The 15,929-nt window shown below is 34.1% G+C and overlaps 1 protein-coding gene across 1 annotated transcript in view; it reads right to left on the reverse strand.

Moving 5' to 3' along the window:
• dnm1a (dynamin 1a) overlaps window positions 1–15,929 on the reverse strand; it is a 60,801-nt gene that overhangs the window by 42,023 nt on the left and 2,849 nt on the right. The window contains exons 3-9 of the mRNA XM_016484511.1: window positions 9,005–9,078; window positions 7,637–7,786; window positions 6,035–6,235; window positions 4,230–4,328; window positions 2,304–2,464; window positions 582–724; window positions 327–468 (exon numbers count right to left, since the gene is read on the reverse strand). Of these exons, the coding sequence (XP_016339997.1) occupies window positions 327–468; window positions 582–724; window positions 2,304–2,464; window positions 4,230–4,328; window positions 6,035–6,235; window positions 7,637–7,786; window positions 9,005–9,078 (970 nt within the window). The remainder of the gene's footprint in view (window positions 1–326; window positions 469–581; window positions 725–2,303; window positions 2,465–4,229; window positions 4,329–6,034; window positions 6,236–7,636; window positions 7,787–9,004; window positions 9,079–15,929) is intronic.

A 15,929-nucleotide genomic window follows, 5' to 3' on the forward strand; every position in this document is an offset into this window, starting at 1 on the left:
TCATTTTTTTCTAGGATTCTTTGATGAATAGAAAGTTCAAAAGAACAGCATTTATTTAAAATAGAAATCATTTGTAACATTATAAATGTCTTTACTGACACTTTTCATCTCATTCATTTCATTTAATGCCTCCTTGATGAATAAAAGTGTCAATTTATTCTTTTTTAACTGTTTCAACTAGGGCTGCACAATTAATGGAATTTCTAATCGCAATTACAATTATGGATGCCACAATTCCGTAATCGTTCAAAGCGGCAATTAATCGTTCAAAGTCCACTTATGTTATTCTGTGTGCTTAAGATGCGTTTTTTCTTTCTACATGTTACCTTAAGGGTTTTTCCATTGTTTTCATTTTGCTCGTGGAAGATGCGATTGATTCTGGCTCCTCCAGACAGCTCATACGTGTCTATCTGATCTCCAGAACCCTCGATGCGCTTCTCGAAATCCACAGAGAACTGCTGCACCATCCTGAAACCAGCAATATATACACTGAGGATTCATCATCTGTAGTTCTGTCTCAGTGAGCCTGAGGATCTGAGTTTCATTTGTTCACGCAGAGACGGTGAATGTGATTGACTGACTGCAGCAGGGCTTTGGTCTTCCGAGACGGATCGTCCGGACGGAAGTTCTTGTATTCCTCCACTTCCTTCTCGATGGACAGCAGCTGGCTCTGCAGTTTAGCGCGCAGCGCAGGGAGCGTGTCACGGATGTGATTGGTCAGTTGCTGCAGAACAGAGAAGAGAAAACAGAGATGAAGTTGAAGACAATCAGACTGAAGGTTGAAGATTCATTCCTACAATAATGATAGTAAACTTTACTGTTATACAGCGCTGTTAAACGTTACTTCTCAAAGTGCTTTGCAAAATATAAAACAATATATGTGACCCTGGAGCACAAAAGCAGTGTTAAGTCGCTGGGGTATATTTGTAGCAATACCCAACAATACATTGTATGGGTCACAATTATACATTCTTCTTTTATGCCAAAAATCATTAGGATATTAAGTAAAGATCATGTTCCATGAAGATATTTAGTAAATTTCCTACCGTAAATATATCAAAACTTAATTTTTGATTAGTAATATGCATTGCTAAGAACTTAATTTGAACAACTTTAAAGATGATTTTCTCAATATTTAGATTTTTTTGCACCCTCAGATTCCAGATTTTCAAATATTGTCCTATCCTAACAAACCATACATCAATGGAAAGATTATTTATTTAAAAAATCTCAAATTGACCCTTATGACTGGTTTTGTGGTCCATGGTCACATGTATTAATGTACTAATGTAATGTATACAGTGGTAACAAAAAGTACTAATGTTATACCATATTTTTTAAGAATAGAATAGAATAGAATAATTTTAATAATAGAAACCATGGTATTCTTTTAAGGATCTTTTAAGTGCATAAATATTATTCAGTATTATGATAAACATCAACACTACATTCACAAGTTTACAAAACTTTATTGTTATGTATCAACCAAATCAAAATACAAAACAATGTATCAAAACAATAAGTATATGAGGGTCATTCTATAATTTAGGGTACATGTCCATTGATAATAAATATAGATTTCAAGCGATTTTCTTCAGAAATATCATATTTATTTTAACTTGAAGTAATCCAAGAGTAATCAGATTACATTACTTTTATATTGTGGTACTTGGATTATGTTACTGAATACTTTTTTAATGAAGTAATTTGTAACTGTAACGGAATACATTTTAAAAGTAACCCTCCCAACCCTGGTAATATAGAACAAAAACACTTTGTAATGATGTGTAATATGAACAAAACAGAACTGTTCTACTGAGTTACCTGTCATTTTTCGTGTTTGTCGACGTCTGTAATATCTGTCTACTAGCTTCCATGTTTCTTGTTCACATCCTTTCTTTTTTAAATCGTGTTGCTTTTTAATATCGAATCTGTAGAGTTGTGAAACGCTACGAAGTCATATTTTTCTTGATTATTTTCAAGCAATAAATAAATCGTGTTTACTATGGTGATTTATACATTTATCCAGTGATTTACAAATCTTTAGATGCTCTGTGGCGTGCAAAGACATTATTTCTCATAACAATAAAAGATCATGTATCATTATTTGTATCCAGCCTAATTAATATTCATGAGTTTGGCGTTTCCTCACTCCGTCCCCACAGCTTTATCCTGCAGGTGCTGTAGTTCATCTACTGAAATACAGTTGTTATTTTTAAAACTCTGCTGTGTGTATGTGGCCGAAACAAACCAGACAGAGAGTTTAGGTTGATGTTTACACATTTCACCTGTTACATTCTCACCTGGTTGAGGGTTTTCTGCAGGAACGGCGTTCCCATGCGGTTGGCCAGGTGTCTGTAACTGGAATGAGACAGGAAAAACTTCCTCTCCGCCGCCATAGCAGCGTTAATATCCTTCTTCCCGCCGATGTCTTTCTGGCTGCGGTTCACCACACCCATGTAACCTGCAGGCAGACAAACACATCAGCGTTAGATGGGTAAAGCAAGAGTACAAGTGACTGCAGCTCAAATCATTTGATCTCGGTATAATTGGGTGAGAAACGTTCGAGTTCATGCTGAGATCTCTGATTGCAGGCTTTATTATGAGCACTGTAAATAATCAAAGAAAGTCATTTGTGACCCTGGACCACGAAACCAGTCATAAGGGTCCATTTTTTTAAATTGAGATTGAAAGCGGTGCAAAGCTGACCTCATACGTCATCCGCCTGGAGCTGCTTCTGTGTACAACATCCAAATTAAGTTCTTAGCAATGCATGTTAATAATCAAAAGTTCAGTTTTGATATATTTACGGTAGGAAATTTACTAAATATCTTCATGGAACATGATCTTTACTTCATATCCTAATGATTTTTGGCATAAAAGAAAAATGTATAATTTTGACCCATACAATGTATTTTTGGCTATTGCTACAAATATACCCCAGCGACTTAACACTGCTTTTGTGCTGCAGGGTCACAATTGTGATTTCTCTGTTCCTGTGAGTTACATGACATGTTTTTTTGTTTTGCGAGTGAGGTACAAATATAAAAAGAGAGTGAAAAAGAAAGACACATGTCTGGGTTAAGAGGTTAAACGCTTAAATCTCTCATTCCAGTGACGTGGCTCGAGCGTCTGAAAGCCAGGATCCGTCTCAAGTGTGTTCCACTTACACGAGTGGAAGACGAGCTGAAGACGCGTTCGATGGGAAAACCTGAAGTGTGGACGTGAGCTGCGAGTGGAAAACCGGTGCGTCAGCACACTGCAGCACACTTTCCCATAAATATCCTTTATTGCCCAGCAAAGAAAGAAAACAACGTTTTTTCCAGATGTGGCAATGAAATGAAGACATATTCTCGTATTCTCTCTTTCTGCTCACATGCTGCAGCGGTGAGAAACACAGACGTTACTCCACTAGAGGGAAACAGAGAGATGATGTTTGATCGTGGAACTACTCCAGTGATTCTGTTAAAGCTGTGCAGTACTTTACCACAGTAAACCAAAATAACATAGTTACTAGTATGAGTACAAAGTTACTAGTAGCTGTAGTTTCTTTTTACATTTCCCTAAAAAGCACAGAAAAAAATTATATATTTTTATTAATATACATTTTTATTTATGTATTTATTTTTGCATAAATGTAAAAACTAAAAAAAAAAAAAATATTTCATTATTATTACAAAAATAATAATTTTATATATTTTAATAAAATATAGTTGGATATAATGCAGTATTTACTTTTTGCCCACAACCCTCAATCAAGTTTGTTAATTAAATCTAAATTTAAATTGAAAAAATATGTAAAATTTTAAATAAGCAATTTTAGAAAATCAAAATAAAACACTTGCTAAAAAATTAAATATTTTATTTGTTTTCGTGCATGTCTCGTGACTATTATCCAACATTAGAGAATTGTCATGAACATGCAAATGCGTTGTTAAATTATTGCAATATTAATGTACATTTTTTGGGACATCAAATCAGAACTTTTTATTTTATTTTAATTAAAATAACTTACAATTATTCTTATAAATTAAATATAATTAAAATAATAAATTTATGATGAATGAGGAAAATAAGTGTCTGGCACAGTTTTTCTGCATAAAACAAAGCAATAGAAACGGTTGTGAAGTATGTGTGATTTGAAGAAATGGGATTTTGAGTGCATTACTGTCACAGCACACAACTGAGAGCGTGATTATCTGTTAGCATGTTTTCATAAAGATCCTCACCTCTCCGCAGCGGCAGCAGCTTGTTTTCCAGGATTTCCCGAGCGTCGGTCCCTTCATCCATTAGATCGAGTTTAGTGATCACACCGATGGTCCGCAGACCTGCTCGCACACACAAACACAGAACGCATGTAAGAGCACAAGCACGGTTTGATGTGAACCTGTCTGAAAACAGCACACAGGGTCAAATGAGCTTAAAGCTGCGTACAGTTTGTTTTGTTTATGTTTTGCTGATGATCCCATCCCATTTTCACAAATTAAGGCCTCAAAAGGGTCTTAAATCAGAGCTGAAAGTCTTAAATTCATAAAGTAATGGCATTAAATATTGTATACACTACAAAAAAAAAAATCTTTCTCTTGTTTTCCAGTACAAATATCTAAACATCCTTAAATCAAGATACATTTACTGGAGATGCAAAATGAAGATATGAAGTCTTGTTTTCTGAGAAATTAAACAAAATGAAAGTTTATGCATCCTTTGAATTAAGTTGATTTTTCTGACTTTATAGTCAGATATTTGTTCTTGTTTTAATCATAAACTCACTTTACTTTGATCAGTTTCTCAGAAAACAAGACTTCTTATTTTGTAAAAGCATCTTGGTTTAAGAATCTTTAGATATTTGCACTGGAAAACAAGAGAAAGATACTGAGGAAGAACATCAGAAGGTACAGTAGAAGTTACAGTATATATAAGCGGTATTTTCAAACTTTACATTTAGAGACCTATTGTTTTCCATTCAATTTTTTCCTTAGATTTTCTTCATTCGGTCTTAAAACATCTTGAATTTACTGTAATAAAACCTTCAGATACCCTGCTAATTAATATGATGGTGCTCAAAAAAATTGTGGCCAGAATATATTTGAAATATATGCTAAATATAAACAGTGAAGTTCAATTAAATTTATTTTTGAAATAGAAAATGCATTTAGATTCAATCTTCATATACCAAAATATGTTTCTAAATGTATTTCAGGGGCAAGAAAATACATTTCCTGTCTTACAGTAAGTACATTTAGGCTAAATACAAATGTGGATGGCCTACTAGAGATCAAAAATAGATTCATAATGATTTAGTAGTGTTTAATATTTTTACACATTGCATTTTTGGAGCATTTTAAATTATGTTCCTTGCTGAAGCTTAGTAAAATGTGTTATATGTTCTCACACGTTATAGACGACAAATCAAGTTTTTCTTCAAGTGTGACATACTGTATGTGAATGCATTTTCTTGGACTGAAATATGTAGAGGGCAAATCTATATTTTTAAATGCTTTAAAAAATATATATTTATACATTTAACATATATTTTCAAAAATATACAAAGAAATGGCCAGAAAAAATAGTAGAAAATATATTTACGTAAATATATTTTGAAACATATTTTAGCAAATATATATGTGTCCCTGGAGCACAAAAGCAGTGTTAAGTCGCTGGGGTATATTTGTAGCAATAACCAACAATACATTGTATGGGTCACAATTATACATTTTTCTTTTATGCCAAAAATCATTAGGATATTAAGTAAAGATCATGCTCCATGAAGATATTTTGTAAATTTCCTACCGTAAATATATCTAAACTTAATTTTTGATTAGTAATATGCATTGCTAAGAACTTCATTTGGACAACTTTAAAGATGATTTTCTCTTTTGTGGTATGGGTGGGCTTAATACAGAATAATGTATTTTTTGGTTGAGTTTTTTACCAATTTACGTCAGTGTCTGTCACACAAACAATCTGCATTTGAGCACAACAGCATTTGTGGACACGATCAGAGCAGTTAATGTGTGTTACAGATCGCACGCACCCTGCGGGTCGACTTTGGCGATCTTCAGGGCGTCAGAGTTGGCCAGATCGGAGTTAGCGGGCGACACGGCCAGCAGCAGGCAGTTGTCTTTGGTCACAAACTGCATCAGCATGTCTCTGATCTGCTGCTCGATGTCTGCAGGCTGATCTCCCACCGGCACTTTAGTCATTCCCGGCAGATCCACCAGAGTCAGGTTCAGCACTGCGCACAAAACACACAGCCAGACCAGATCACCATTCATACCAGCAACTGCATATTTCCAGTTCACAAAACCTTTTCCCCACTGATCCCCAGTGAAGACCTTGTCTCCTAGACGGCCCCCGGGACAAGACCATTGAGTCTCAAATACTTAAAAATGCTATTTTATTGAAACTACATAAAAACACTTGTCAGACTAACAAAATTACCCCAAATGTTGTCCCAACTAGTCAAACACAGTCGTCTGAACAAAGAATTTCATATTGTTGAAGGCTCTGTGAGTTCCCAGCATGAATAAATTATGCGGTTACTGTTATACGATTATTGTTTTGCTGTTTGCTGCCTTCGTTTCAACTTTTTTTTTGTTGTTTTGTCATTCTGGTTAGTTATTTGTGATAGTACTGTGATGTAAAGAGATCATCTTTTTAACATTTGCTGATTGCCAGCGTTCTTGAGGTTTGTGTGTCTAGTTTTGAGGCCTAGAGTATGATCAGAAATGTATATAATATTAGTCTTGTAAGATGTTTTATAAGCAAAGACAATGTTGTCTACAGTAAATATGTGTCCCTGGAGCACAAAAGCAGTCTTAAGTCGCTGGGGTATATTTGTAGCAATAGCCAACAATACATTGTATGGGTCAAAATTATACATTTTTCTTTTATGCCAAAAATCATTAGGATATTAAGTAAAGATCATGTTCCATGAAGATATATTGTACATTTCCTACCGTAAATATATCAAAACTTAATTTTTGATTAGTAATATGCATTGCTAAGAACTTCATTTGGACAACTTTAAAGATGATTTTCTCAATATTTAGATTTTTTTGCACCCTCAGATTCCAGATTTTCAAATAGTTGTATCTCAGCCAAATATTGTCCTATCCTAACAAACCATACATCAATGGAAAGATTATTTATTCAGCTTTCAGATGATGCATACATCTCAATTTCGAAAAATTGACCCTTATGACTGGTTTTGTGCTCCGGGGTCACATATTAGACTAAGTTATCCATTAAGGTTTCTATAACAATTCACTGTTTGGTCATTTGTAAATAAACATAAAATTAATAATGTGGTGAATTTTAACACATTTCTTTTCATCCAGGAAACAGAAATAAATTAATTACCTCAAGGACAGTAACTATCGTTTCAGTTGCTGTGACAATAATTTTTCTATTAGCAAAATAAGACGATCAGCATTGCATGAACAAACAAATTTACGTTGGCTAAACAAAGTATCTTTACTGAGAAGACTTACTAAAGTCTTACTGTATCAAGTTGCCTTATTTATTTTTTACGTTTTCTGAACTCTTTATTTTTCACAGTGCAAGAATACACTGAAACTGAGAATATCTGATGCTGTGAAGTTTGTGGAGCTTTGTTAATGAATATTAATCTGACCGTTAGGCGAGTAGACGCGCAGGTTGATGGGCACGGGAGAGATGCCTTTATTCTGGCCTGTGGCTCGATCCGTCTCCGCCTCGATCTCCTGACGCACCTCATCGAAATCCGTGAACTTCTTCCCCTTACAGTGGAGGAACTCAGCATATTCTGAGAGGAAACGTTATAAAACACATCGTTACAGTAAAAACTGATCACCTGAACGCGAAAGCCTGACATATGAAATATAAGAGTTTACTGAACCTTTAGACAAAATATTTTACAATTAAAAAAAAAACATTGCGTGTGTGTTTTTATTAAGCATCATATTTGATCCTTCAGGCTTTTCTGGCTCATATTGCATTTCATGCAATTGTTTAATTTAATATTAATATTGAATAATTGTTCATTTATGATGCACCTTGTTAGTAGTGATCAGTTAGTACACTGTAAGAAAAATATCTAAAAATGGAAAAGATACTAGTAAGTTTCCAGGACATTATCTGTTATCTATTATCCGTAGTAAAACGTCCCAAAACACCAAATATGATGCGAAATTAAAAATGCAGGTAAAAAAACCTGTAAAAAAAATCTATACGGAAAATTCCTCCATATTAGCACAGATAGATTATTATACATATTAACATAGTAGATGGTGCCCTATTTTTACAGACTTTTCTTAGAGTGTAGCATACTAACTAACTACTAATACACCGCTTAAAAGTATAATTGTTCAGAATGTGAAGTTTTATTTGTTTACCGGGTAATAAAAAAAACTTAAATTGTAATTGTTCAAAAATGTGTAGGTTTTCAATAATTCAATGTATTTAAAAATAGTTACTTATATTTTAATTAGTGCTGTCAAACGATTAATCGCGATTAATGTTTACATAATATATGTGTGTGTACTGTGTATATTTATTATGCATATATAAATACACACACATGCATGTATATATTTCAGAATTTTTTTTATGTTAAATATATTTATTTACAATATACATTATATGAATATAAATATATACATGTAAATATTTTCAAAATATATAATGCATGTGTGTGTATTTATATATACATAATAAATATACACAGTACACACACATATATTATGCAAACAAAAACTTTTAATTTGGATGCACTGATTTTAATATCATGCATTTATAATTTTACGAACAAATCTAAATGAACATATATAAAATATATTCTTTTGCTGATATATGACAATTTTGCATCGCGATTACGTAATGACATCATCATGCAATGACATCACAATGTCATTTAGCAACAAATCAACCTGAAACATGAGTTGGCAGCACTGAGTGAATCGTGTGATTGCAAAGGCATCTGATGTGTTTCTGCAGACGAGAAGCACCTGATCAGACGGCTCACCTGTGGGGCAGTTGATGAGCTGCAGGACGAGCGGACGGCGTGTGACGATGCCAGAGCCGCGCGGGAGAAAATCCCTGTGCAACAGAAGGACAGCGAGGTGAGTGAGCATCACAGCAAACACTGAAGCGCTCTGGGGTCAAACCAGGACATGCATCTGATTCTAACACTCGCTTACTGACACCAAACAATCTGATGATACATGAATATTGTTTAGTTGATGTATGGTTTGTTAGGATAGGACAATATTTGGCTGAGATGCAACTATTTGAAAAAATGGAATCTGAGGGTGCAAAAAAATCTAAATATTGAGAAAATCATCTTTAAAGTTGTCCAAATGAAGTTCTTAGAACAAAATATCTTCATGGAACATGATCTTTACTTAATATCCTAATGATATTTGGCATAAAAGAAAAATGTATAATTTTGACCCATACAATGTATTGTTGGCTATTGCTACAAATATACCCCAGCGACTTAACACTGCTTTTGTGCTGCAGGGTCACATTTAATATCAGCCCATTTGCATTTCAACATTATATTTTAATTGCTTAAATATAATAAATTCTCCTTAAAGTAGGTTTAATTTGATGCATTTTTTAAATTGTATTTTAGCTAGTTGCTAAGGCAACATTTCTCATTTTCGTTTAGTTTAAGTTGAAGCATTAAAATAACTAAACCTATTAAATAAAAATTAATGAATACCATATAGACCTTTGAAAAAACAAAAACTAATAAAAATGACAAAAACAACAAAATCACTACAACTTTAATGAAAACAGAAAATGTAAATAACATCTAATTCAACAAACTATATTAGCATATCAGTGATACTAAAATAAGTTAGTTTACTTTATTTTAAGTACCAGCTATTAAAAAGAGTTTAAGATTAAATATTACTTAAAATGCTTAGTTTTATGCTCTGTAGTGTGAATCTATCGCTCATTTCTGTATTAAACATTCAACTGCAGTAAAGATGCTAAATATAATGAATTCTACCTGAATTAGATTTAATTTGATGCATTTTTTAAAATCTTTCGGTCTGAGAACATGCAGTATTTGCAGAACAAATATTGTCAATAATGTGATGTGCTTTGGGCCAGAGATGGAAAAAAACATGATCCCTGAGATCTGAGTGCTGTATATTTATAAAACAGGTCATATTACAGCCGCCTAGAATAATAAAAAAAGAAATTTGACCCGGACGTTTCGTCATGAGATTCACCAAAACACTCGCATCCCTGCAGCTGTGTGGCTCAGGAACATCCCATAATAACAGCAGCAGCAGTGTGTGTGTGTGTTTCCCCGTGGAGGAGACGCAGAGGAGGACAAAGAGATGCGACTCTCTCTCTCTCTCTCTCTCTCTCTCTTACAGTCTGAAGCGAATGAGGTGGACTGTTGTTGTGGAGCGTGGGATTAAAGCAGCGAATGAACGCGGGAGATTCAGATTAGAGGTAATCCTGCTGAGACCGGCTCAGATTCACCACAGCTCCATGATTTAGCAATGCGTTCACCATCAGTACAGACGAGACTGACTGGCATCCAACTGTCAGATAGTGATAGATTATAACATTACACATACTGTATTTGTGCAATACAAACAAGAGAAATGGCTGAAAGAGCCCATGACGGCAGTCTAATGCTGCGGTGTTCAGCAGATCATTACATGATGTTTAGTGGAGAGAGTGACAGTAATGGGCCGCTTGCTGCTCTCATACAGCGATTTTAAACCGTCTGCGAACATGAGCTGAGTCAGAGAATAAATGAAAAACATAATCCTTAATTTCACTCACTCCAGCTTATTATTATGTAAATCAGGGCCAGTGTTATTTTAGTGTCATTGACATACTCTTACATTTTTTTATAATATTTTATGAATTATTATGACATATGAATTCTATTATTAACAAGTTTTTATTTTTAGATTTAGCCTTTTTCATTTTATTTAAAAAATTTCTGTATTTTTTTGCATTTTTAATAGATAGAAATAATTAAAAAATAAAATAAGTATTTTTTATTTCAGTTTTAGTTATTTTAGTTCAAGTTGAAGTTAGTTAGATATTTGTGACCCTGGATCACAAAGTCTTAAGTGTCAATTTTTCGAAACTGAGATTTATACATCATCTGAAAGCTGAATAAATAAGCTTTCCATTGATGTATGGTTTGTTAGGAAAGGACAATATTTGAAAATCTGGAATCTGAGGGTGCAAAAAAACTAAATATTGAGAAAATCATCTTTAAAGTTGTCCAAATGAAGTTCTTAGCAATGCATATTACTAATCAAAAATTAAGTTTTGATATATTTATGGTAGGAAATTTACTAAATATCTTCATGATTTTATTTAACAAATTTTTTGATGGTTTTAGTAAACTATAATAACCCTGATCTGGACCTCAGAGTGAATCCAGTCCATCGGTTTACTCTTAACTCTTTTAGAGTGTTGTGATGAACTGCTGAGGTCTTTTTCACATTTCTCTTCTCATCTATTTTTTGCTTTTGTTGACGAGCCCGAGGAGGTTTGTTCAGAGCTGACCTGAGTGAAAACATCACCACATGCTTTCCCAGGGATAAACACGTGAACAAACCCCACAGACGCACACTGAAGGAGCAACCCAAGCTGCATTTACAGACCACAAGACTGTAAGCAACCTCCTAGCAACCACACACAACACCCTAGCAACCGGTTAGCAGTGCCCTGGCATCTGCATGTAACACTTTAGTAGAGCTGCATGGTTTGAGAAAAAAATTTCTGATAAAAATTGCAATCACAATTTACAATGTGATTTTATAAATAATTCCAGGGTTGCTGTGCTTGTTTGTAGAGCCGCACAGTTTAGCCAACATTTTGGCTATATATTTATATTTAGGATTATATATATCAATATGGCTAAAATGATTATTATTACATAAAAATATTAAAATTACTAAATAAAAGCAAAAGAAATATTCCTATTGCAACATTTCACTAAGAAATAAAAAATGACTATTTAAGTAAAATAATACAAATACTATAATTCTATTTTACCTTACACTTGACTAAACCCTCATATTTACAGCTTAATTTCTACACGCTAGCATTATAGTGATGGCTTTTGGACAGGCAAACGCCAACCACATTTCCTTAAGAATTTAAAACTACTATTATAAAGCAGAGAGTTCCGGTGCTTGATTCTGATTGGCCGAGCTGCGTTCGAAGCTGTTGTAAATTACTCTACAAAGTAACATACATCTTTGTTTACTTCTGTGTGTTGCTCGGCAACCACTTTGTAGCAACCACAACTGTTTCTGAGGAGCTACATTGTTTGGTGGAAGAATACTGTTTTTATTAATATCATTACACTTTATTTGCTCTGTTTTATTTTGTGAAACCTTACTACGTATATGGAATAACCGTTTTATAACAGCAATAAGCCCCGTGAAGCCGTGGTTTACAGTGAATTTATAAAAGTGCCTAACAACGCCCCCTAGCTGTTATAAAATCACTGTAAACCACGGCTTCTTGGGGCTTATTGCTTTAGTTAATCATTGAGTTTTGCAGAATGAAGTCCAGGTTAATTTGGGTCATCTGATGGGCACTGATGCTCTCGTCAGCTGCTCTGGCAGGGAATTGTGGGAATGCTGACCGTTCTTCTGGAGCTGTCCGTGGTGCTGAAACATGCCTGATGTTCACACCCAATCGGTTTTGTGAATCCCGTTCCAGACTTTCTACAGACACAGATTTGTGGTCCTGAACTTCCCTGTTTCATGCTAGGACTGGGCAATTAATCAGACTTTATTTTAATTTTTTTTTGTTTTGTTTTTTTGGCTTGAATCAATAATTTTATATTTTGAATTGAAGCGATTATTATATTGCATTGCATTTCCCGTGATGATCTTGTTCAGTAGGTTTCTGTAGGTTGTGGCAGTGCATCACAAGTAGTTGATCTTATTTAACTGTTTAATGTTATTATTATTTAATTGTCAAGTCACATTTATTTCTATAGCGCTTTATACAATTCAGATCAAAGCAGCTTTACAGTAATAAACAGTAGAATTAATCAATTATGAAAAAAATAAATTTCAGCTGTAAATCAGCTCTACAGAAGACAATAGAGCCATTAGTCAGATCAATGTTGATTCAGTTTAATCCAAGCTTTATTCTCATTCAACAGTGTGAGTGTAGTTAAATCAAAATTCTGAGAAAAAGAATATATATAGAGAGAGAGATTTAAGCTCACGTCTTAAGCTCATGTATTTTTTAGTTGAATTATAATTAAGTTTAATCAAGTAATAGTCAAGTTTTTTCTATGTTCAATGAATGCATGTTTCTAAAGTCAATGAGTAATCGTGCTAAATAGTTGTGATCTGAATATTGACTAAAATAATCGTGATGATATTTTGATCAAGCGTCCATAATTCATGCAACTTTTCCAATCATTCTGGCTCATTCACGCTGCTGCTCGCAGATTAAGATGAAGAATGTCTTCATATCAGCGCTGCTCATTATGCTTTAACACAACGCATTAACAAATCACAGCACACAGAAACCTCAGAGTAAACATTCAGATTTCCTCATGTAAAAATGCCATTTCATTTTCAAAGCGTCGTGTTAGACTGCTGCTATTATGAAATAATGCTAATGAATTTGTAAAATGTGATTACCGTTGATGCATTTGGCAGATGCTTTTATCCAAAGTGACTTGCGTTGCATTTTAGGTATAGAGTTCATGCATTCACTGGGAATCGAACCCATGACCTTGTGTTGCAGGCACCATGTGCTACTGATTGAATTAACATTTTAGAATTGGAATTTTCTGACTTATTTTGGTAGTTGTTTTGATCTTTCCAGCATGATCTCATTAGTTATTATTAGTCATTCATGAAGTGTGTATGAACAGTTTTTAATGCTTGGATGGACAGAGATATGCACAATATCAATGTATATGCGTATGTACAACTATAGAGATGTTGATGATTTTTTTTTTTTTGTGTTGTAATTTTGTGCAATTTATGATTTACAGTTTCTCTACAGTTTCAACACCTTGATATTTTTGTATGTTAATTTTTCTGTTTATTTGTTTTGAGCCTCATAACTGTTTTACTGTTTTTGCAGAATTTTTCATACAATTTTCACGAATTTAATCTATAAATGTTTTTTGTAACATGACCCTATAGAGATGCAATAATATTTTAGTATCATTGAAATATTACTTTTTATTTTTTTGTTATAATTTTAAATTAGTTAAAATTTGAGTAATTTTGATGTGTTTTTATCAATTTTATTAGCTGTTTTTTTATTTAAATATGTCTATATTTTGTATATATTTTGCTTTTTTATTAACTGTTATTTAGTTTTATTTTTAGTAACTTTAATGCATCAAGTTAAACTAAATGAAAATGATAAATACTGCCTTGGCAACTAGCTTTTTTTAAGTATGACTTTTTCTAAACTGTAATAACCCTGCAGAAATTACAAGCAACATCCGTGACGTAGGTTATTTACACCGGACAGCCAATGAAGATATCAAATACTGCATAAATATGACAACAATGCTCACATCTTACAGCAGGTAAAGATTTGAAAGGTTAACCGCTGGTTGTTGTATTTTTAAAGCGCTTTGGGTGTACAGCAATACACAATAAAGCGCTATATAAATGCATCATTCATTATGCTTTATTGTTATTTATAAGATGCTTTATTTAGAGGTTGCATCACAGACTGTTCCTGTGCATCTTTATTTAGATGTAATTAGTAGTTTAACAGGATATGCAAGACATTCCAGATTTTGAACAGTGCATGTTCAGGATAATTACAGTCTGTTTGATTTGAGGTCTAAATATAGGACGAGGCTTTTGTCATAATAGCATAGAAGGTTAATTTTGCCAGATTTAAATAGCAGACAATGATAGTGAGTACAGATTGTGCTTCCTCTAACCATCTGCAAGACGTCAGTACCCAGTCCTGGTCCTTCAGAAAATCCAAATAATTAATCCCTTTCCGTTGCATTGAATTAAATGTGCATTTTATCCTGAACATAAACAGCATTTCCTTGCTACGTTTCTGTGCGTTGATCGTGGTAGTTACCTTGCTGTCTATGGAAGGTCAGAGAGCTCTCGGATTCCATCAAAAATATCTTAATTTGAGTTCCGAAGATGAACGAAGGTCTTACGGATTTGGAACGATGTGAGGGTGAGTAATTAATAACAGAATTATAATTTTTGGGTGAACTAACCCTTTAACATGTACATAATCCAAGGGAAACGGTTGGTTTATTTATTCTCTGCTCACACCAGCTCCCTCAGCAGCAATAGTTGCTGAATCATGCAGCGTAAGACTGAGTTATTCACACAAACTGCCGAAAGAACAAGCAAACATTTGTCCTCGAGAGACATGCAGCCCAAAACCACTCGAGCACGACTCAAAGCGTGTTGCTCAATGAATCAGAGGCTCAAAGCGCTCCACCATCTTCCTCTTCATGGACCTGAGATGATCCAGCTCACATCGACTCTAGATGATTGTTTATGTCTGATAACAAACATGATGAGCATTGATGTAAATGTCTTGTGTCTGTTGTTTAAATAAAAACTGTTTACAGTGAAGCCAGTGTGGAATTGTTCATGCTCTAGATGTTTACTAAGATGTTCTGAGTTGCTGAAGTGTTTCTAGATGTTTACTAAGATGTTCTGGGTTGCCGGGGTGTTTCTAGACATTTACGAAGATGTTCTGGGTTGCCGGGGTATTTCTAGATGTTTATTAAGATGTTCTGGGTTGCCGGGGTGTTTACTAAGATGTTCTGGGTTGCCGGGGTATTTCTAGACGTTTATTAAGATGTTCTGGGTTGCCGGGGTATTTCTAGATGTTTACTGGGTTGCCGGGGTGTTTCTAGATGTTTACTAAGATGTTCTGGGTTGCCGGGGTGTTTCTAGATGTTTACTAAGATGTTCTGG

The sequence above is a fragment of the Sinocyclocheilus anshuiensis genome, unplaced genomic scaffold (assembly GCF_001515605.1).
Source record: "Sinocyclocheilus anshuiensis isolate Anshui unplaced genomic scaffold, SAMN03320099.WGS_v1.1 scaffold745, whole genome shotgun sequence".
Lineage (NCBI taxonomy): Eukaryota > Metazoa > Chordata > Actinopteri > Cypriniformes > Cyprinidae > Sinocyclocheilus > Sinocyclocheilus anshuiensis.